The 23,844-nt window shown below is 45.2% G+C and overlaps 1 protein-coding gene across 2 annotated transcripts in view; it reads right to left on the bottom strand.

Annotated features, from left to right (window-relative positions):
* LOC144154941 (putative helicase mov-10-B.1) overlaps nt 1-23,844 on the bottom strand; it is a 79,297-nt gene that overhangs the window by 39,588 nt on the left and 15,865 nt on the right. For both annotated transcript variants that reach the window (XM_077686086.1, XM_077686085.1), the window contains 5 exons: nt 21,010-21,172; nt 13,813-13,973; nt 7,787-7,963; nt 3,006-3,153; nt 2,753-2,914 (listed from right to left, as the gene is read on the bottom strand). In XM_077686086.1, the coding sequence (XP_077542212.1) occupies nt 2,753-2,914; nt 3,006-3,153; nt 7,787-7,963; nt 13,813-13,973; nt 21,010-21,172 (811 nt within the window). The remainder of the gene's footprint in view (nt 1-2,752; nt 2,915-3,005; nt 3,154-7,786; nt 7,964-13,812; nt 13,974-21,009; nt 21,173-23,844) is intronic.

Genomic DNA, 23,844 nt, shown 5'->3' on the forward strand with positions numbered 1-23,844 from the left:
GACCTCAACTACGACAGTTCGCACTTCCCGTACATCGCGCACATGGTGCTGCTCACAAGGTTGGTCAGAGCGTTGACTTCGCAGATAACTGCACTTGCACCGCCACCATTGCCAGCTGTATCGCTGCCTTGGAAGGGTGCCAACTTCTTCTCCAATGCGCTTACAAAGCGGATAGCGTCACTGATAAAATCAGCCTCGCCTGGTTGAGCTGCACTCGCAATGCTTGAAGGCACGTCGCCGTAAAGCCTCGCCGTGCCGGTCGTGCTGGCGTTGGCCGTGGTCATCACAATGCTGTGCCACTTGCGCTTCCCCTTGTATGGGCATGAGGTCCGGGACTTGTGGCGATGAAAGTCACGCTTCTCCTCACCGTTCATGATTAAAAACTCACGATAAGGAAATAGAAAAGATAGCGCAAAGTGTAGCGATCGATGGAAGCGACGGTGGTTCACAAGCGGCGAGAGCCAATGGCGGTCTCCATTTCGCGCCACGTGATTTAAATACCCAGTAGGAGCTCTCAAAACAGGCAGGAAGAAATATTTTTTTTTTTTACACGGAGATATGAAGCTGGAGAGTGGTTTGATTGAGAGAAGAAGGCTTTGTCTACCTCTCTCAAGTGGCTGAAATGGCAGCCGGCTGCCTTGCTGTGCAGCAAAAACTCTCAAAGATGGCCGAAATTCGGCTTGATTGCGCGATTTCTTGGGTCACCAAGAGTCATTCAGACAGGTTTTTCACTAGTTCTCATTCGTATTTCTTTTTAATTTTTTTCCCATGAAAGAAGAATAGTCAAAAATGATTATGCAAGTGTAAACAAAAAATCGACATATTTTGAAAAAATGGCAATTTTTCGACCCGCGTGTCCCCTTAAAGGGACCCTGCAACACTCTTTGAGCAGTGCAAGTAAACCTGTGCGACGTTTAGATTACACTGCCAGGAATACCTAAGCCAAATATTACACGTGCCTGTGAAGCGGTGAAAGCGCAAATCGCTTTGAAAGACGCGGAAAAACCGACCGCACTCTCTTCAGTTCTCCTCATTATGCACCCCTGGCATGGCCTATATGACGTCATTTGGACCATGGCTGTCCGATCGGCCTTCACTGGTCAACTTCGCGGCTAATTTCTCGCATTTTCTGTGACGATCTGCTGCCGTCGGCGCTGTGTGCGACCCTCTTCTATGCCTGAACCTGTAGGCACAGTTTTGCCATTTTTTTTGTGTTTTGAGTGCGCGCGGAGTTTGAGTGATGAGCTCAATACTTCCCTTTCAACCAGACCACTCTACAACAAACGTTTATTGCTTCAAAGACACCCTACCAGCCCGAGCGCGCGCTTCCGAGCAAGCAGTCATGCCTGCTTTTTTGTGGCACCTAATTGGAAATAGACCCCTCCACGTTTCGGAGAAAAGAGGAAAACTCCCCAGCCTGTCATATATCAAAGGCCGCCGGAGAACACGCCGCGAGCCACACCCCTCTGCGGAAGAGAGCGCGCAGCTTTCGTCACGTTGTCTGCGGTACAATTATGCAAGATTTTTCATCGCGCGTAGTTTCGGTGATAGTGAACGGATTTTCATAATTCTTGTGGGAGGAGATTGCCGGGACAATAGACTTTACCTTAAAATACATTCTGAGTAGTCGACGGTAAGTGTTGCAGGGTCCCTTTACACAATTCACATTCCCAAATAGAAAAACTTCAATATTAGAAGTTTTTTTTTTCTCAGATACTACTTGAAGACATTCGGCACTTATCTCTACCCTCATTGAAAGTCTGATAGCCTAGTCTGCAGGACAAGTCAGATTGATTCATACTGGCTGCCTTTGCAAAAACTGCGGTGTTTAAAGCCATTTCTTTTTACACCCAGTTGGCGCACAAACTACCAGTTCAACATCTCATCCCATCAGCAAACATGACCTCGCAATAAGCATTTACCCGCAAGCACAGGTGTCCCCATGTTTAGAGCCATGCCACTGCCTTTCTAGAAAGAAGGCAGCTGTGCTCCTAAAAGCTGTGCTCCTGTGCTCCTAGTTGCAAGCCATCACTCATATCCTTCCACACGCTTTGTGAACGCTGATCAGCACAAAGGTTTCAACACAACCTCGCTTGCTCGGAGGAAAATGGGGGAGCAGATCCCATAGTTGCCTCCGTTTTGCAACCCCCTCAATTCTTTTTTTTTTCTTTTTCTTTTTTCATCACAGAATGTGACGGAGGCCTGGCTCCAGTTAGAAATAGCATGACACACCCTTTTTGCATGAGTGACACAACATTTGCCCAGAGGACAGAGAAACAGACATTATCACTGCCTTCTCTCTCAGTGAAGCAAAGGAGTGCTGTGGAGTACGAAGCAAATACGCTCCCTTTTTAATGTCATCCTGGGGCACAGGCCATTCAGCATACGTAGCAGCAGTTTCTACTTCATGTGCACGCAAACAGAGTAAAAAAACCTGCAATGCAGCCACACTGCACTGTAAAGCCACACAAAGACTCAAGCCACGCCGAGAACTTGACAAGCAGGCAGCCCAGTGCTACAACCGATTGGCAACTTACGACAATTGGCTCCCACCAAAAGTGGTGGACAACACGTTTCCCACTCGCAGAGAAGTCTTTCGACTCGTTATGTTGCTCGTCAAATGCACAGAGGAGCTTGGGCAGTCCATTCGGTAGGAACCACACTCTCCCAAACCAGCTAAGCTATGCAGCAGCACCAGATGGCACTGCACCCCATTGACACACTGCACTCAGAAGCAACTCGCCCCTCTCACCGTCAACTTCTTGGACATCTTGTTTGGGTCAACCGACGCAGAGTACATGCGGAAGATCTCCGATACCATCATGTGATCTAGCAGCCGTTCTGCCAGGATGTCGCAAGCACTGTTGGAAGGGGTCACGACCAGAATGTGGCTAGACGGGATGAGGCTACAAATCTGGAAGCACATCCCAACAAAACAGCCATCAGAAAATGACATGTAACCCAATGACATGTGCCTCTGGGCATCAAGCTCATGCATACCGTACCTGCTTCAATGCTTCCACAAGGGTCACAGTTTTCCCAGTGCCCGGAGGGCCAAACAAGAGGTACGGGTAAGGACGGTGCAGACCAAGGATGATGTTCTTCACAGCAGCGTACTGCTCTGGGTTTGATTCTATCTTCTTGTTGAACAAGCTGGTGGAAGAAAAGAAAAGCTACAATTAAAGACCTTCGATACCGTTTTTTAAACACACATGCTCACTGAAGCTATGCAGGAGACAATAAACCAACATTTGGTTCCTACATTATCTAGACAAATGTTCAAATTCAGAGTCTGTCCCTTCAACTGCTTTATCTTCACTGATAGCTTGAAAAAGTGTTTTCTTCAATAAGTTTCTTAATGCTGAGAAAAATGAAAGATGTTAGCGTGGGGACCACATGGGTCCCCATGTCTGCCATGCAGCGCCGTTAGGGCTAACTGCCTCGCGCTGAAGACTCGGGGTTGCCGCTTTAGTGGCAAAGCCACACGTGAGTGCGGGCCCTTGCGCACATGGCAGCGTGCACTTTCCCATCAGTAATCACAGCGCACAGAGTGCCGGCCCTCTAGCGGCCGTTTTCCCTGCCGACACCCTCCTCCTCCTCCTCTGGAGACCCTTTTCTCCTAACCGAGGTGACGTCGGAAAATGGGGTTGCCCTGCCTAGGGCTTTTCTGCAGAGGCCTGGAACTGCACAGGTCAGACAAAGGAACGGATTCTCCTCGACCCTGAGATGAAGCGAGTCCTTCACTACGGGACACAGAGTCGGCGGCCACGGATGGCTTACCCAGCTCATGGAGACTCGTCTCCTGCCCAGGCTTGGGACAGCCTGTACAGTGCGTGTTGCACATTTTGACCGAGCAATAAAGCGTGGCTTGTCAACATCACCTGGCTCCAAGCACATCCTTGGCACCTCCCGGTGAGTCGAATGATCCCTCAGTGGCATCCTCGTTACGCCACGTGGTGGGTTGCGGTTATGGTTCTGGTGTTCTAGCGTGCTAGCCGGGTAATACGATCCATTTGTAGCCACAGCCCCCACAACAGCACTCAGGTAGGAAGGGTGATCAAACGCTTGCATTCACTTCTCTAGCCAGAAACAATATTATCCCAAGCAACGCCTTATCAGCTTATCAGCTGGGGCAGTACTTTGATGAAATGATCAACCTTCATTTCTTTAGCAGATGGATTTGCAAGCAACTCAGCATGCAGTTTCAGCAACGGACTAGGAAATATTTGAGTTTTGAATTTTAATGAAAGAATGGCTGCACGAATAATATGATTAAAAGTCCCAAGGTCTGAACACAGATGAGCCTTGATCTGACAAAGTCACTGGGACTTTTGAGTTATTTTGTTCAATCCAGGACTTCATAAAATTGAGACGGGCATCTGAATCTGAATTTGTTAATTTGAGAGATCCATAAAAATAGGTTTACTGATGTTTTGAACATTTGATTTTTCTTTTTTTTCTTTGAATATTCAAAGAATTTCAGTGCTTTTTCCAACCAGCGTTGCAAGGTTCCCACTTCAGAGTTGAAATGACTCTGGAATTATTCTGCCCTGTAGCAACCCCCGAACGGAATGGAATGGTGGCAGCAGCACTTTAAGGAATGGAATTGGAGTGGAATGGGATGGACTTTGTGATACATTGTATCCATTTTCAGCTGGCACCTACACCACTATTGCAAACAGCCAAGCTGGCCCTTGAATCAGCATCATTGCAACCAAAGCTGCTGATCGCTGCCTTCCAAGACGGTGCTGTCCGTTGCTCCCAGTAAAAATGTCTGCACCTGAAACAACGACGACTCTCCGTGGTGTCTTGTCCAAACTTCAGACCCTGCACACAACGAGCAGCCTTGCAGCTTCACTTTTAGCGTGCCCGTGCAGTGCAATCAGCACCACATGGAAGCCAACCTGACTTGGCACGGGGCCATCAGCCGTCAGTCAGTCTACTTTCCTCACCTTTCACTGTACCAATATCTTTTCCACCAATGAGTTGGAACGAAACGGGGTTGCATATTCCGCAACACTGCTCTCAACCTCACCGCAGGCTCACAAGTCAGAGTGACTTGTGCAAACCACTTTTGTAAAATCTTCCCGTTATATCTGCCAACACAACCTGCCATAACGTTTACCCACAAGCAAAGGCACCATCACGTTAATAAGAGCTGAGCAGCTGCCCAAGAAGAAAGCAGCCATAAAACTGCACTGGGGACACATTTTTAAGTTTTTTTTTGTCATAAGGAAGTTCCTTTGAATTACTTTTGTCAATTCGATACACAAACCATTTTGCTACTATTAAAAATTATTCAAGTCAAACTTGATTCCAGTTAAAAATTCATATTTGGACACTTAGTTTTAGTTAATTGCTCTCCTTCTTGTCAGCAATCATTTAGATGACTAAAGAGGGACATTTCAACACCACCTTCTGCTTAGTTTCCTCACAGACCTCTCTACTGTACATGTGCCATGCAGACGTCATTACCAAGTTAATTCTGATTCTTGAGAATGCCTGCATTTATTATATGCAGGGTGTGGCAGAAAAGTAATGAAACTGATTTCCTTTATCCCATGAACTTTGGTCTTTTTACAAATCAGGGTATCCCCTTTGGCGGCTACGCACTGGCGGAGATGTTTCTGCTGTTCGAAGCAGAGCTCGAGGCTTCAGAAGGAATGCGTTGTTGGCTAGTTATATAGTACCCTGCTGGGAGTTAAGTTGTCTAAACTGCCAGGGAAGAACAAAAAAAATGTCACAGGGGCTGAGAACTGGCAAATAGTTGTCTGGGGGAGTAATAGCAAAATCCTTCCTTTTTCTTGTCTTTTTTTTTTTTTTTTTTTCAAAAAAAATTTACAGACTTCAACATGATTTTGGTGAACTTTCGTGATGCAGCAACCCAGTGAACGGAACACTTACCCTGGTATTCTGAGTCCTTCATCCACTCGAGCCTCCAGTGGAGGAGATCCTTGAAATCAATTTCCCCAAGCATAAGCATTGCGGAATCCTCCCTTCAGCCAAGTGGAGGGAGCAAATGGAGTGGAGGAGGCACTCTGAATACGGCCCTTAGTCACCCCCCCCCCCCCCCCCCTTTTAAAGGTTTCCTGATTACCAAAAACTTTATTGACATTCTTTCCTGTAGGCAACAACTGCTTGCTGACAATTCTTAGACAGTGATAAAAAAAAATTGGAGGGAGAAAATTAAAAAAAAAAACGTATTGATTCCATTTGCAATTACCTAGCTCAGTCCTGGCTTCTTGGGACAGGGAGAGTTTTCAGTTAGCCACTCCGTTTTGGGTTCTGCTTCTTAGTCCCACTTTAAAGTCTACAATTTGTGATCTGTAGCCCGGCTGCTAAAGAACTGCGGCTCGTGCCCAAAGTGGTATTGACGGTCATGGAACACATCCTTCTGATTGGCCTTCTGCTGATCGTTCAAACCGCACAACCTTACTTGGATGCCCTTCAACAGACTGGTAGAAACTGCAAGGGGTTCAAACTGATACCCCGTCTGTGGCAGGGGTTCACCGAAATGCCATTTGAAAGGATCCACCAGTGTTGTCACGTAGCCCACAGTATTACCAGTCTAATTGCTTTCAGCCAAACCTCGTATGACAAGCAGCTCTCAGTAGTATAGTAGTTGTAGCAAAGAACTTTATTTAGCAGAGACGTGCGTGTTGTTCTTAATTGCAAGACGACTTGGTGGTCTCTGCCCTAGAGACCAGCAGTTGCTGTATGTGTAGGTCAGCCCTGGTTGTCAGGTTCACCCGCAGCTCGGGGAGGGGAAAAGGGTAAGAAGGAGGTGGGAGGGATGGGTTGTGAGCACACCCGATGAGGATGTGGGTTAGGGTGCCTGGTGGAGAGAAAAATTTACATTGTGTGGGATATTTGTTTGGATGTAGGTGGTGTGGCCAGGTGGGGTGAGGGGAAGTGTTGGTATGGACTTTATGAAAAGTAGTTTTTTTGTGTTTGAGACTATGGGGAGGTAGGGAGAATTGTCTAAGGGCACACAGCTCTCAAAACCCAACATTTAGCACAGTTTGTGTGCTCGCAAAATACATTGGTTTGCTGGGACAAAGCATTATCTTCATTATGCTGGGACATTAGGGCGCAGTATTATCCTTCTGCATGTCAAATAAAGAAGCGATGCCGCGGCTGGTTTAGTACAACATTTTTAGGTAAAACAAAACCAATGACCCTCTTAGTTCCCAGCCTGGCCTATAAGAAACTTCACATTACATGAAAACTTTCCCAGTGGTGACAACTTCCCGTTCCTGCTCGCATGCTATCTATTCACGCAGTGCCTTATGATCCTGGGGATTTCAGCAGGTTCCACAAGCTAACACTATTGGATACTTTCACTCACTCTAATTTTCCCCTTACAGTCAATGGCTTTTCTGCAACATGGGGTCCTTAATGCTATGCGTTAAAATACCACAGATCTGACACTACTGATGCCGACTGTCCACAATTAATTTTAAATCCAAGTGGTTCTCAATCTTCAAATTTGGCATAACCAGCCAACTTAGAACAAGCACACCTGCACTAAATAACAGTCAAATTATAAATGACAAGAGCCCACGCACGTGCCGACATGGGCCTCCATTGCGAGCCAAGGGGCAGAGTTGAGCCCTCTTTCCTCCTTCAATGTCACGCATGTGGCACGTGTACTTTACTGAAGAAACTATAAATATCTGTATCCACAAAGGCGAATATTTATGCTCGTAAGTTGAATCCCTTTGGAGCATTGGGTGACACTAAAGCAGTGGACATTCACAGCCACCAGAGTAACGGAGCAGCTCACTGAATCTTGGGAAGCCTCAGGGCAGGCTCCGAAGGGTGGGTGCGCGTGGGCAGCACGAAGTTCCACAGCTCGACCTGCTCGACCATGCCTATCGCACGATGCATCAGGCGCAGTGGCAACCGGTTGTAGGTGAAGCGCACGTCAAACTTCATCCCTCTGATGTACATTTTCTGAAACCTGAAACAACACCGGGCGCATATAAAATGCAAAGGCAAGCAGTAAGTAGGACAACAAGGTAAAAGAGTTTGAGTGAGCATGAGCTGCTCAGAATATTCGCTCTGACAGGTTACTGCAGCTTGTAGGATGAGCAGAACTGCACATAAAATAAGTTCTACATGCAAATTTTCACAGAGGCTACTCATTCCATCATTCATGCAGACATGATTTCATCAAATGTAAATCAAACTGACTGGTTTTGGTTTCAGAGCTCGCACGTCGCTCTCGTGTGTCAGCTTCATACTGCGAGAATTTTGCATGCAGTATTTTCCCACATCTTCTCGGAGCTCCAAGCTTTATTTGTTCAATTGCTTTTGTTTATTTGTTTGTTTGTGCTGTAAGCAATACGAGGATGACTTCCTTCAGAAACATGTACAGTGTAGACCACTTATAACGTAACAGTTTATAATGCAGGACCGGATATAACTCGGATTTCTGTGACCACTGGTTTGCCTCCCATAGAACTCAATGCATAAGCATACAGCTTAAAACGCAGTTGGCAGAAGCCCAATACCGTTTACAGTGTGGTTTTTTTGGCGAGCCAGCTGATTGACCGGCGCAGCTGGGGCAGCTTTTATGGTCACGAGAAAGAAAAAAGGCGGAATCAGCCATCTGACACAGCGTGCACTCCCAGCTCTCCTCTAACTTGGGAGCACGAAAGAAAAAAAAAAAAGGGGGGGGGGGGGGGGGGCACCCCTTAGGTTGAGTGTTTCGTTTGTATTCACGTGATAATCATAACTGCCCTTAACTGCTTGAATTGCATGACGCATCTCCAAAGATAGCGAGCACAACCCCCCTCCCCTTCTCTGCGCGTGGTAAGTTGTTTTTATTAGAACCATGTGCAGATAAGCAACCATCCTTCCCTTTTCGAACATCTGGCGATAGCCAGCCCCACCGCCGGGAGTTTCGCTGATAAGCAACCACCTTCGGCATCGCGAACACAAGGTGGGGTGAAAAAGAAAATCCTGCTTGAGTTTCATGTCCCACTGCATCCGTTGATAGAGGCTAACAAACACAGCCGTGCTCCCTCAAAGCACAAATGGAAAGGAAGTTAGAGCCACGCTCACAATTTGTAAGACCGTGCAGCAGCTTGTAACCCTGCAGCAGCAGATGATGTGGGAAAGGGAAAAAAAAAGCGAAATAAAGACCGTGCCTCTGTTTTTAAGAAGCCTCCGTTTGAGTTATGATAAATAAAGAATAATTGAAAGCTGGGGTGCAATATGGGTGGATTCGCGCACATTTTGTTTACAGTGCAGTACCACTTATAGCGAGCATCTTCGTGGCTCCCGCGACATGCGTCATAAGCGGTCTGCACTGTACTTCAAGCTGCATGTGGGGAGCCTCATGCATGTGATGGCTTACTATGGCCAAGGTAATTTCAATACATTTGCCTTCTTTAACCGTCAAGGGCGAGGGAAAAATGTTTCGGAGTCGCTAACAGCTGTGAACCTGCTTTGCAGCGACATAGCAGGCAGCTCTGATGGAACAGTTCACATTCACCATTCACACACTCAGTCACTCCGAGTTTTGGCATTCCCTACACTTCAAAATTTAAAAACTACTGTACTGCACAACACAACCTCCACAACGCATGCAGCGTCACAGGTCACAACACGAAGCCATTTGAAAGTACTTACACCTATTTTACCAGCCCAATGTTTACAGCCCGTTTTTCTTTACAAAACAAACCTCATCTACATGATGCTATAAAAATTGAAAAATTGGAACTAAAATTTTCTGCAATTTCTTTCTTTTCTGTACATTGTACCTATTCATGGCAGACCAGCATGTGCACAATTGAAGGCATAGATCTAGTGCCCTTCAGGTGAATGGAAAAGCTCACGTGCACTATCACCAGCATAAAACAACACCAACTCTAACCATTGGTCATACCTTTTTTTAATGAAAGCAATAATAAATCGCACACATATGCTTAGTATTTTTAAGCTCCGTTCGCCATACACCATTTCAATGATTCTCTCTGCAGCAGGGTGCAACCCTGCTGCAGAGAGAGTCATGATGGTCTGAAACATGAAACAAAAGTATGAATCCAAAAGCCCGAATTCGAGTAGTATTTTGCACATGGGTGAAGTAATGGCACTCTTATTACTGAAAATAATATGAGGCCATGGTGCTTCGTAAATACCGACGAACAATGTTATAGTCTTGCCTCGGTAAGCTAAACTCTCTCGAAACTTGTGCATTCTTGTCTGTATTTTTCTTGACGCATTTAATTCCGGACCAAGTGTGTGCAAACACCAGCACAATTTATTAGCAAGCATATTTTGAAATACATCCCTTCCCAATGAACCTTCGCTAGTTAAACTTTTTGCCTATCAGTACAGGGCACATGTAAATATAAAGAAGCTTTAAAACAAATGGGGCACAGAAAAACACTTCCTACAGATAAAACCATCTAAACATAAGCAGCCGTTACATTTTGCACAGCACAAGGTAACCTATTGCACTGCCACATGGGGACGATGAGGTAACTTGGCAGTTCTCAAATGGAGCATTTCGGAGCCTCCTCCTCTCCCGCATTCTTTTTGTCTTTTCAGACCAAAACAGCAAAGCAAGACGTTAGCTTTCCCACATAGCACAAGAGTTTGTCTAGCTTCCCTGCAAAACATGCTATTATGAATCAACTTTTTTGCTCTCCCTCAAAGGTGTGTGCTGAAGTCGAAAGCTCACAAAACAGCGTTGCACAAGCAACCTTTAAGGGAGGACAATGCTCTTAAAACAACTTCGTTTAATTTTTAACTTGTCAGTCTTGCTGCTTTTTTCCAACTGATATCAATATTTTTTTAGTCCCAAAAAGTTCCCAAGATAACTAGAGATAATTAGTCATTTTTGGAGGAACAATAGACAAAACAGTGCAATAAAACTGTCATAGTCATAAAACTGTAATCTTTATATTTTCCAATACTATGAATCCTCATGAATGCAATAAGACAAACAGTTTTTTGATGCACCGCATGGAACTAATTTTACAACTCATTAAACTTTGGTGGCACCAGTGGCGAGGAACCATTTCGAATGCCCATTTCACACACCAAAGTTTAATGAGCTGTAAAGTTAGTTCCAAGCGATGCATAAAAAAAACCGCTTGTCTTATCACATTGACCAGGATTCATAGTACTATTGGGAAATATAGAGATAACAGTTTTATGACCAACACTGTTTTGTCTATTGTTCCTCCAAAAATTACTAATTATCTCAATTAACTTGGGAACTAATTGACTGGCTCAAAAAATAATGGCATACTTGAAATCAGTGGGGAAAAGCAGCAAGACTGACAAGTTGCACAGCGTTTACTTTGAAATTAAACAAAGTTGTTTTAAGAATTATGTCCCCCTTTAACACAGATGGAAATCTCTTCAACCAAATGTGACCTGTTAGCACTGCTATTTCCCTTCCACTCCCTTTCAAGGGTCCTCTCATCATTTACCACAAGGGGTTCCTAAAGAGCTTCCAATTCAGAAGCAGTGAGGCAACCTGATAATTTATAGGTCGAAGCTCCAATTTCAGAATTGTAAGGACAGCTTTTTAATGAACCTAACAAAAAGCTACTGTAGGGGCAACGTGTCCCTTCCAAATAGTATATACCTAGCTTTCGAAAGCACCTGGGCGATGTGCTTCCCAAAAGATGCGCTTCCAGGCGTTTTGAACCGCACTGTCAAAGAGGAAAGCATGCCGTACGCAACAACCAGCTGCACAAGGCATAACAGCCCGTTTAAAAAGGTTTAATATGACCATTTCTTTTTTCGGAAAAAATACACTAAAGCAACAAAAATATACAGTGAAAGCTCATTAATTCAGATGTCCAGGGAGTAACAAAAATGTATGAATTATTCGATTGTCGAATTATCAAATGCATGACACAAACAAATTTACAAATTAATGGGGGCCGAATTAACGACGTTTTACCATGCATATTTTTTTATTCGATGATGCAGAAACGCTGAACAGTGTCCTTGCAGCAGAACATTAGGGCCAGCCAAATGTTACAGGCAAAAATGCTATCCCTTGATTACCTAAAAGTAGGCTTATTCTAATACCTTCTAAGAAAGATTGAAAGGAGAGGGCTATATGAAATAAAATAACTATGCATAGTTGTGACAACTTCCCATAGAAGTTCAGTACCACAAAAAGTCCTTGCAAAAGCATTGTTGAGAGCCATAACAGATCGTGAAAGACACTGAACACAGTAGGTAAACCACACTTTCAGACTGCCTTTTCTAAACAGAGCACTCTAAAGCTGATGAACGGCAAGCACAGATCATGGGCAATATTTTTGGCAACTGCTTAGGCACCTCCTTTCTTGCCATAAGCAGCAAAAATGAACCCTGTTGTAAGCTAGTTGTCGCAAACACAATTGCATTAAGATTAGCATGCAACAACGCAGTAGCGCACTAAATTGCACCTTGATTTCTGTCAGTACATGCAATAAACTGAGCTATATAAACTGCTGTGACTGGTTTTCTTTTCTAGTAGAAGGCAAGCATTTTGACAAATGTAGCAAGACCAAAAAAAAAAAAAAACCCTCAATGCTGATTCCTCCAACACAACATACAGAAAGTTTATGGTGTGAACAACGTGGCGAAAGTTCATATAGTGTGGACATTACGGTATATAGTGCGTGGACTTGGAGGTTTAATTTGAAACCAAGGCCCACCCGGTGGCGCACAAATGATGCCTGGCAAGCCTCCACAGATGCACGTAACCCTTTCAGGTGAACCCTATATACATCTAAAGCAGACCTGGGACCCCGCCTGTGCAGTGCTTTCATTCAGACATTCTCAGCTAATGATGATGGCAGCAAAGCTGTACCATTTAAGAAAATTACGTCTTACTTACAGCCCAAACATGTGAATGACAAAAAGGATAGAAAATGCAGCTTATAGCTCATCACAGTTTTTTTCAAAGCCAACCAGGAGTCGGCAAAAACTGAATAGTAGTTGTCAAATCAAATAAAAAAAAACGCAGAGTATCGAATCGAATTGTAACAAATTTAAAATCTTTGATCCCAAACAACTTGCCACACATAAAAAGTTGCTGCTGTGTATGCTCAAAAGTTAGCATCTCCGTCTGCTTCGTGCCAACGTCGTGGGTTATACAATATCAAATCTTCCTTAGTGCTTCAATTATTTTCAGGGTGGTGATGCACTCATGGCGATGCCGCCTCCCTTGGGAGGCTTTGCTCCTCTTCTACAAGACATCTTTTTCTACCCAAATAGAGTATTAAAGTAAGTAGGGATGGCTGCAGCTACGTGCATCCCCGTTCCATACAAGGAAGTGCAGGAACAAAGACAGAACCCCTTTGAGTGAGCACCAACCCCAAATTTACAGTTTCTTGCAAGATATACTTCAAAGGAATACGTCCCTAGCACCTGCGTGACTTGCTTTGAGGTCGTCTGTCCACCATGGGAATTATGAGAAGAGTAAAGATTTGCATTAGCTTTGTAATTCGCTTAACATAAATTTTTTTAGAGGCTGTGAAAATATTTCAAGTGCAGCATAAACACAGAGAAAGGTGTTTTTCTTGAACCAGAAGAAGTTAAAAATACACTGTAAACATATAAAAATGAAACTGATTTCTTTTTTCAAGCAGGAGGATAATGTTCACATCTTTCGCCCGCAATTCATCGGTGGTTTCACAGGACAAGGTGGATCGTTACTAAGATTTTTAGCCGTCACGAAAAGATCAGACGCTATTCTCTAATTGTTTTCACTCTAGTTAAAACAATAAATTGTCACAGGTTTAAATAGACTTTCGAAGTCAAACACTCAATTTCTTAAAGCAACCTCACCGTTTGCTGAAGTTGATCAGTAGAGTTCCTCTTATTATTTCACAGACATAACCTTCATACTCGACTATCTCCCCTCCTTCGTTTTTTTTGCATGCAGAGTCTCGAACGAAGATCTTGTCCCCTTTTAGCACAGCTGGGCGCCCTTCCACTACCCCAGGAACCTGAAATAAAATTCACATAAAGAAACAATATAAGCATATCAATAATTAAAGATTGACATTTGAACATTAACTGGAAAGGTCGCCAACCATGTGAAATGCGGAAAAGAACCTTCCAAGTGGGTACGCCATCATCATCATCATCCTCATCAACAACAACAACAACAACAACAGCCTGCTCAGGTCCACTGTAGGTTGATTGATTGATTGTAGGGTTTTAACGCGCCGACGCAACGCAGGCGATGAGGCGCGCCGTAGTGGAGGGCTCCGGATTAATTTTGACCACCTGGGGATCTTTAACGTGCGCCGAAATCTCGTACACACGGGCATTTTTGCTTTTCGCCTCCATCAGAAAAGCGGCCGCCGCGGCCGGGAATCGAACCCGCGACCTCGTGCTCAGCAGCGCAACGCCTTAGCCACTGAGCCACCGCGGCGGATAGGTCCACTGTAGGACGAAGGCCACTGTAGCACATTAAACATACTATGTTATTGCAAAAGACCACATGTGGCTTAAGGAGAATTTATCCCCCCCTGATAACAAGCTATTTATCAAACCACCTTCAGTACACAGCTACTAACCACACTTTGAAACATCATCAGCATCATCACCATCAGCCTGCTAAGGTCAAATGCAGGACGAAGGCCTCTCCCATTGACCTCCAATCGCTCCTGTCCTGCGCTACTCGAGTCCACAGTTTCCATATTTCATCCAAATTTATTCATATTTACTTTTAGCCCCACGGCCGTGCTTTTTTAACTAATTTCTCAAGCATCTCGCTTCTCTTGCTCTTTTGCTCTTTTTCGTCTGGCTCTCTATGCCAACCCATGCAGGTATGGAGTGCTGCCTGCTCCAGAAGTAACCATCATCCCGTATACCTAAGCGGCCACGCTAGGAAGGTTCAACCATGCTAGGGAGGCTCTCCCTCACCAGAGAAGGATCTGGCCACCCGGGTGTAGTAGTTGGCCGCCACCTCCCATGACTAACCAACTCAACTCTCGGCCCTCAGTCCCCAGCAGCTGTAGAGCACCTCTCCACGGCGGCAGTCAGAATAGCAATACAGCAGAGGGTGCTAAGAATCTCTGGGTCCAGACAGGCCGCCATTGGGACTTGAACCTGGCAATGTTCAACGCACGCACTTTGTCTAGCAAGGGAAACAAACATACTGAGCGGCGCAAATACACAACACACAAGAAAGAAGACACGGACAGGCGCTACTGTCCGTGTAGCGCCTGTCCGTGTAGCGCCTGTCCGTGTCTTCTTTCTTGTGTGTTGTGTATTTGCGCCACTCAGTATGTTTGTAGACCTCAACCAACACGCCCAGCAACACGTTCTCTTCTAGCAAGGGAAGCTTAGCTGTACTACTGGGGTTAACCGAAGTTACAAGGACAGGAGAAGGTGCCATGGAGCTGACTAGAGGGCATATTCTGTGCTTCAGTGGACCCCAAGAGAAGAAAGAACACGGGGTGGGATTTTTAATCCGCACAGAAATAGCAGGAAACGTGGATGAGTTTTTCAGCATTAGCGAGAGAGTCACAGCTGTTGTGATCAAACTAACAAGCCATACAGGTTAAAGATAGTACAGGCCTACGCGCCAACAACCAGCTATGATGACGAAGCCGTAGTTAGCTTCTACGAGGACGTCAAATCAGCAATAAAGGAGTCACCAACGCAGTTCATGATTGTGATGGCAGACTTAAACGCCAAGGTCTGTAAGAAGCAAATGGGAGAAAGGTCAGTGGGAAACTTCAGAATAGACAATCGCAACAGTCAAGGAGATACACTGGTGGGATTTGCAAAGAGAAATAACCTGAGGTTAATGAACAGATTCTGGTACAAATGAAAGAATAGTAAATGGACATGGAAAAGTCCCGATGGTAGTACAACCAAAAACGAAATTGACTTCATTGTAAGTGACAACCCGGGTATCGGGCAAGACGTAGAGGTGCTAATCAAAATTCGGAGCAGCAATCAGAGGATGGTTAGATGCAAGCTAAGGCTGAACCTAAGCAGAGAAAGAACGAAACTTGTGAAAACTAAGAAACCTCACGTGGAATCAGTCAGAGCCAGATCGCAGGAGTTTAAAATAACTCTTAAAAACAAATTCTCACTTTTGAATGAGCAGAACAAGGTCAGTGTAGACAGGGTACGCCAGGAAGCGAGTGAACACACCAACATTCATAACAGGTGGTACACAGATTTCATCCATTCTTAGTCAACTCCTCGTGTGGGTGCATGCCGTATTCACAGGTTGGTAGGCTCGCTCATGAGGGCACTCTGTCACCACTCCCAAAAGAGGGGTAAGTGGGCCTCACTACTGTCTTCCGATGGCAGGCGCAAGTGACAGCAGCGGAGTGAGTGGAGATCGCCGTGAAAGGCACTCGCACTTGGGAAAAGTGGCTCCTCTCGGCAATTGGAACCCACGCTCAGAGCCACTGCAGTAGTAGCCGTAGTATGTGTATTTTTTTGGCGCAAGGGCACCTAGGGCCAAAGAGTGCCAAGACAATCTTTGTGGCTGCTCAGTGAGGTGTTCATATATAAAGAATGAATGGCACTGATGTGATGTACTTAAAAAGGTGAATATATGGCCCTTTGTCATGCAAAAAGGAGCAACAAGAATGCCGCTAAGCAAAGCAAACAAGCATTGCATTTTCCAAAGAAGCAGAACGATAATAGACAAGAACACTAGTATGTAAAACAATGAAGCATGGTGCATGCGAAAGCGCTGCACAAAGACACAGAAAAGTAACGCTGCCAAGGCAACATCGGTAACAAGGTAACGTCGGTAAAGAACAACGTTGCTATGCAAAACTAGCCAGCAGCGTGCTTTGCAAGGCATTACATGCAGCAGAGGACTGATAGTCTACACTCAAAAATCACACTGGTACGACGAAGCTCATGTGCAATGCGAATTTTGAAGTACTGCATAGAGCAACACAATGAAATGTAAGCTGCTGAGACAATGACACTGGTACGGGAAGCAAGTTTTGCCTTCTGGTATGGGCATTTGGCAAAAATAATATACTATAGACCAACCCATTTTTCTGCTGATGAGATAGGAAGCTGCAATACTAAATCCGAAGTCTGGGAACCTGTAGGCTAAAAAACATCTAACACTGAAATCTCCTTGGGGCCTTGCATTACCTCACCCTCTTCTATAATCCCCTGATAAAAATTACAAGAAAAGCTCTGCGTAGTGTTTCAATGACATGCGGGTAAGACAATTGTCATGCAAGTACCAGTGATGGAAAAGAACTTACTAGAGTGGCCACTTGATGAGAGGGGACAGTCACCGCAAGTTCAAGTACTACTCATCCAGAGTGGCCACTTAGCAAGAGTGCATGTGCCGCCCGTGAGTGTGGGTTTGAGTGAGATGTTGCGAGTGGCTTATTCAAATGAAGAATGCGAGTGGCGGGTGTGAGTGACGAGACCAAATGGGAAATACTAGTGCGAGTTTGTGCCTGGTGGAAAATAAATTTTTAGTGTAAGCATTACTAGCCTTCCAACCTGGATTTTGCCTGTCTGTATGGAGCCTCTTCTCATATAGCTAAATATGTGTTGCAGTGGAAAACAAAACAAACCCTGCTAGACTGTCAATAAAATAATATAAAACGTCCTTGCTAATAAAAGGCCCTTGGGCCTTCAGATTGTGACCTGGAACTGCTTACACTGGCCGTAAAGATGTCTTTCCAGCCAGCACGGCACTTGTGTGTACAGGTAAAGCCGACTTCAGAGGCTCGGAGTAAGCTTGGTTGTTGTAAGCTGGCTTATGCAAAATGTACTGAGTGAAGCTTACTCATACAGAAAAAAATTGATTGCGCATGTCCAGTAAAACAAACCTAACAATGACACCCTGACTGCAAAGCATTTAATTAGCAACCAGTCAAATGCAGTCAAATGCATGCCAAGCAATGCATAACTTCGTGCAAATAATGGGTCATTTCAAGAAAGAAAATATGCTTCCGCACAATATTTTCTGGTCGGTATAACCAAACCGTCCATAATTTTCTTTAGTGGGTGCAAGTGCGGTGCGTCCGGTTTTGCCAAGAAATAACCATGTGTGCATTTGTGGGCATGAGCTTAATTAAGGCAGATGACCACACAAATGTATTAGCAATGGATTAGGCCTTTCGGCCAACCCCTGCATAGGTGTGTGTCATGTGGGTAAGTGGGCAAACATCAATGCCACCCAGCAATGGCTTTGCGGTTTCCAGCTGCACGAAAATCCACAAGATACGATGAATTTTTATTCTACCTCCTGGAGCAGCATGAAGTGTTTCTAGAAAACACTGCAGTTACACCTTTTCACGAGGAAAAAACTGTGGCTGAGGGCTTATGACTGCTGCCTGGGAAGCAGCGGGGCCTTTGTTCGATCCCCAGAGCTGGCGGAGGTCGCTCAGTTTCCAGGCCTGTGGTAAAGCTGTCCATGCAAGCACGCAGCACAGATATCTCAAGATGGGTTGGGCACTGCTGGAGCGATTTCATGCCCAATAAATAAATACACAACTAAAAGTGAGCCGGTCATACCAGTGCAAGCTATACAACAAAAATGAAAAAAAAAAAAAAAAAAAAAAAACCCTCTAGTCCAACGTCCTTCCTGTCAGCCTTTCTTGCTGTTTTGTCATGATTTGTATTCGGAGATGCAAATTTTCTGACTAGCCCAACTCGCAATTCTGCAGCCCCTCTCCCTACAGAGGAGGCAGGCTGTTGTCAACACTTTACACACCCAACCCCCATTTTAAAAACAACTCCTGGGCCTAAACTACCCTTTCTGTTTGTAATCCTATGATCCGCAATTGGGTTCAATATTTTAGCGAAAGACACACTGGCAGGCTTAAGGCAGAATGGAGACGCATTCACACACATCATTAATAGCTATCTGAAAATATGTGCTACTGATGAGAGCATTACTGCAGTTGTCGAGCAATGATTAAAGCTTATTTTTAACAAATTATTGGCTTATACCCCATAGCTGGTGACTGCAAATAAATTATCCTAGGTCCTCAAACAACTGCATCAACAGGTAGCAGTCACGCTGTTGCCAAGCGTTTTTTAGGTGCGGAGTACCTTAGGACCTCCCAATGTCCGTCCGCATCCATCCGTGCACACACCACCATCGAGCGAAAATCAAGCGAAATTCGATTGGAGCCGTGAGTTGCAGTTTCATTTAGGGAATAATAAAGGCGCAACTCATGGCTCAAATCGAATGACAGTTGGGGCGCAAATCGGATGTCACTAGGGGCGCAACTTGGATGTCATTTCGAATCCCTGTACTCCGCACCCTCGCCATCATCCACGAAGTGGAGACGCTGCCATTTATTTTTTAAAGGCTCCAACTGATTTATAAAGCATCTGCTATTGACATCCAAACATGCTGCCTTCTATTGAGCCAAGGAAGAATGCCCATACTCATGCGGTTCCATGCCGTCTGAAGTGCGATTTCGCATAGAAGGGATTGTGGCTTCAATTAAAGGGTCACTGAAGTGAATTTGTCAAGCTCCCGTTTTTGCTTGCACTGCCTAGACTGGCTCAAATTAGCCCACTTTTCATCGTTTATCCGGTTGACAAATCGGAAATTATTTTACACAGCGCAAAAGAAGAAAAACTACTATGCACGGTTTGCGGCGGCTGCACCAACTAAACCTGTGACGTTGGGAGGAGGGAGCACCGTGATTGGACGATGCCCAAGGTTAGCAATCAAACAAGTTTCGGTTTCGGTTTCGGTTCTGTAAAACACAACCGATGGCGTTGTTGGATGGGCATTCTCAATATCTCAGTAATCATCGTACCACGCTTCTTCCGTGTTGTCGGCTGTAAAATGCATAAGATAAGCCTCCCAGGACGGCTTGGAATCGTAGCATTCACTAGCCGAGCCCTACGTAGTGCATGAACGCCGCGCGTCCCAGCAGACGCTCAAATGCCATGCGCTTTTCCCCCATATTTGGAGCTTGCCTCACTCATGCCTGTATCGTAAAAAGCGTGTTCGCACCAGGCCAAGGGTCTGTTGATTCTGGCCTGTGCCCACTGCCCGCAAGCAGTCGGTGCTTATGGCAACAGCACGCCAACGAGAACTCGCTAGCGCGGCAGTGCCAGCCTGCGCGAGTTCTGTGGACTAGTTCGTGGAGCAATGAACGTTGCGGCCCAAAGAAAGGTGAACTCAGTATAGAAAACATCGGCGAAAAACAAAAAAGTTCACTCATAAAAAAAAAAAAAAAAAAAAGCATGTACCCGCGGCGATTCGAACTTGTGACTGGCAAATCACTTGCGATGATATACCTAGCACCCCAGACAACTAAGCCACAGGGGGCCGCCGGCGGTGACGGAAAAGATAAGGTGTATAATGTATAACCAGTTTACACTTTTATTTAGTTTTCGCATTTCAAGCAGCTTAGGTGACTATTTGTTGTTTTGCGCTCGTGCAGTAAGCATCCCCCAAGTTTCCACAATATATCACGTCTAGCAATTGCATTTCTTAGACGGAAAAGCGTTCGCAGATGCGTAGTCGTGCTGCTGACCGCTGTGCTTGTTCGCCCAGCGCAAAAAAGTGCTTCCCGCGCCCTAGTTTTACGCTGTACGGTAAAAATATCAGTTGATTTTATTTCCTTAGTACCTATATTGACTTCGCTGACTCTTCTCCCGCATTCAAGAGGCCTTATATTTTCCTACTGGCGTACCAGTCAGCGAAGCGTCGCATGTGCGCTTGTGCAGCGCTTGTGTGAAGCGACCTTGCTCTTGGAGCTAGATACAGTGTGCAAACTAACCAAGTAAAGAAAGGCACATTCTTCCATTCACAAACGTGTCCTGGCTTCGTTTCAACTGAGCGAACGAATTGCGACGACTCGTCGGCGGCCGGCGGACGAAACGCTGGGCCGACTGACTCTGCCTGAAGGCCGGGGAGCCGTGCAGTAGCGCAGCCAATTGCGAGCTCGGCTCCTCCCGACGTCACACGAAAACGCCACAGAAAATGGGCGAGCGTAAAGAGAGGAGGACAGCATTTTCCAATTAAATTAGAAAATTGGAATGCAAGAAAACGTCGCTTACCTCTAAAGTGTACCACTCTGCCCTGAGCGGAGAGCGCTCAAGTGCAACTCCTTCCATGTCATACGTGCGAATGTCAATTCGCATCTGGATCTCTTCCAGGTACAAAAGGGTTGAAAAACAGCCCCAGTAGGTTGCTTCAGAAATGGGACTCTCTAGGTGATGCCTGCAGAAGTGAAGAACACAACAGAGGTGAGCCGCGCTGCAAGAAGACTAGCTTCTCAAGGAATGAAAGTGCTGAAGCAAAAGAGTACGAGGACACTGAAGCACTTCTTCTGATGTAGTGAATGCATACTCTCATTATCATCATCATCATCAACAACAACAGCTGGGGCTGTTGGCGTTTCCTGTCGTCGTCGTAATTGTCATCTCATGTAGTCATGGTACTAGAACACAGGGAAACTCATTTATGCCTCGCGCTGGAACGCTTCGTAACGCGTACAAAAAAAACCTCAGGACACTCCTTTATGCCTCGCACTAGAACGCTTCGTTCTTCAGACATGAGACTTTTACAGCAAAGCTATATACCTCTACCTCACAAAGGTTTCATCTGTGTCGGCAGAAACGCCAAGGTGCCAAGAATACACTTATACACTGCATGCTTCGCCCCTCCCCAGGTTTCACATTAGTGGAGATCGCCTGGTTTGTGATGCGGTTGCGGGCACCATGCTGTGTGAAAGAAATACCAGTTCTACCATACACCATGCCAGCATTGCTTACTTATGCAATTGAGAGGACATAACAGGCCACGATTTTCAAATCCAAAGCTCCCTCATCAACCTAAAAGAGCACGCAAAGCTTTTTCATCGCTGATACAGTGGTACACTAGCTGCACTTACAGCTGCCATCAGCAAATGAGCATGCCTACTAAAAGTCGTGGTATACTGACAAATTTACGATGGCAGGGCATCAAAAGCGAGGTACTTCCTACCCCACAGCACGCTATTTGCCTATGCCAACGAACCCATTATTCCCATACATGAAAACCTGGGGCCATTTTTTATTTTCTCAATATACACGAGTGCTTGCAAATTATTTAGATAGCCTTTGTAACATGTGCTGTAAGAAGCATAACACCAGCTGCTCTCGAAGCCAAGTCCTTCCTCAGCCTTAGCTAGCACCCAATTTTCAGATCTTGTACAGCTAAAATTGAGCATCCCCCTTTCACTTTGAACGTTCATGTGCGTAAGTGTAATAGCAGTGTTTACTGCAAGGGGAAAAAAAAATAAAGCAAAATTTTAAAGCAGAAAAGTAATAAAGAATAAAGCAGAAAAAACAAAGCAGAATAAAGCAGAAACAAAAATTTTCTCTCCGATGAGGACGTGAACACGCAATGACATGCATTTGGGGAAGGACTGATGAAAGGTTAAAAAGAAAGTGGTCAAGGACCAAAAAGAGAAAAAGAAAATGGGGCAAGGTTGGGAAAAAACAAAATAAAAATATATACAGCATGTGTGTGTTTGTGTTGTTAATTACAACTTCCAGACCTCCATGGAAAGTGATGATGATGGTTGGAGTTTTTTGGCGCAAGGTCACCTGGGGCAAAGAGCGCCAAACAAAAGTATCTAAAAAAAAATAGTGGCTACTAAAGCCAGAATAACAATAAAATCAATTAACGGCAATGGTGATGGCTGGTGTATAGGGCCAGATTTGATTATGCGTGATAGGAAATGAGGTTTAAAAACTTGACATCTGACAAGTACTCACACGTTTCACGGAAAACATCGCATCGTCACCCAGAAACAGCGATGGATGTAGGGGAATATGTTGTCTGTAGAGTTCTCTGAAGTGTTTGTGTCATGTTGCGTGAAGTGCCTTGCATGTGATTAGTACGTGCACTACGGATAGGGCCTCACTGCACCCGCTGCACTGGGGTCTAGAAGATCCCGTCAGCAGATACGAGTGCGTTGCATGGGTGTGCCCTATCCGCAGCCTACCCAAGGCGACTTTTGTGTGTCTGTTGCGTGTGTAAGTGGTGTATGGTCCCAAGCGTGGTTTTACAACGTGTAACTTGTTATCTGTCTGTTCACTCCAGTGTGTTTGCCATGTTCTACGCAAGTGTTGTCTTATGTGTGGCTTGAAGTCTGTATATGGTACGGTTGTTATGTCTACAGTGTTCCTGAGTGCAGCAGCAGCGGCCCTCTCGTCTGCCAACTCGTTCCCAGCGATCCCAACGTGTCCTGGGACCCAGCAGAGGAGCAGCTGATGCCTCTGCGCATACACAGACATGAGTGTTAAATACAAGATTAACTATGTGGTTTTTGGGGGGTGTATGCGATGACAGTGCGCGAACAACACTCAAGGAATCTGTGTAGATGATAGACTTCGGAATTTGATTTTCAAGTATGTGTCGTACAATCAGTAAAATTCCATATGCTTCTGCTGAAAAAATTGTTGTGTGGACACTCATGGTTCTGGCTGCACTGAAATTCGGACCATGAGCAGCGCAGGAGACCATAGTGGAGGTTTTAGACGCGTCACTGTAAAATTCTGCAAGTGGGTATTTAAACTGCAGAGACAGAAAGTGCTGCAGTATTGCAGCTCGCGGTACCCGATTTTTGTCAAGTTTCATAAAAGAAAGGTCGGAGGACACAGGATGAACTTTCCAAGGAGGTAAAATGTCTGAAAAGGATGATCTGTACACATCTAAAAACGAAGCGCTCAGATCCGAGGCTCGCTCTCTCACTCTAAGTGAAAAGGGCAGAGGAACAGATGGGCGATTTACAAAAAGCACAGATGTGGATGTGTCGTTAAAGACAGGATAAAAAGGATGGATATTCAACGATGAAATTTTAAAAGCATAAAGTAAGTCCATGTACGTCCGTTGGTTCTCAAGGC

This window comes from Haemaphysalis longicornis, unplaced genomic scaffold, assembly GCF_048455015.1.
Source record: "Haemaphysalis longicornis isolate Haplotype H1 unplaced genomic scaffold, Haemaphysalis longicornis Haplotype H1 scaffold_1, whole genome shotgun sequence".
Lineage (NCBI taxonomy): Eukaryota > Metazoa > Arthropoda > Arachnida > Ixodida > Ixodidae > Haemaphysalis > Haemaphysalis longicornis.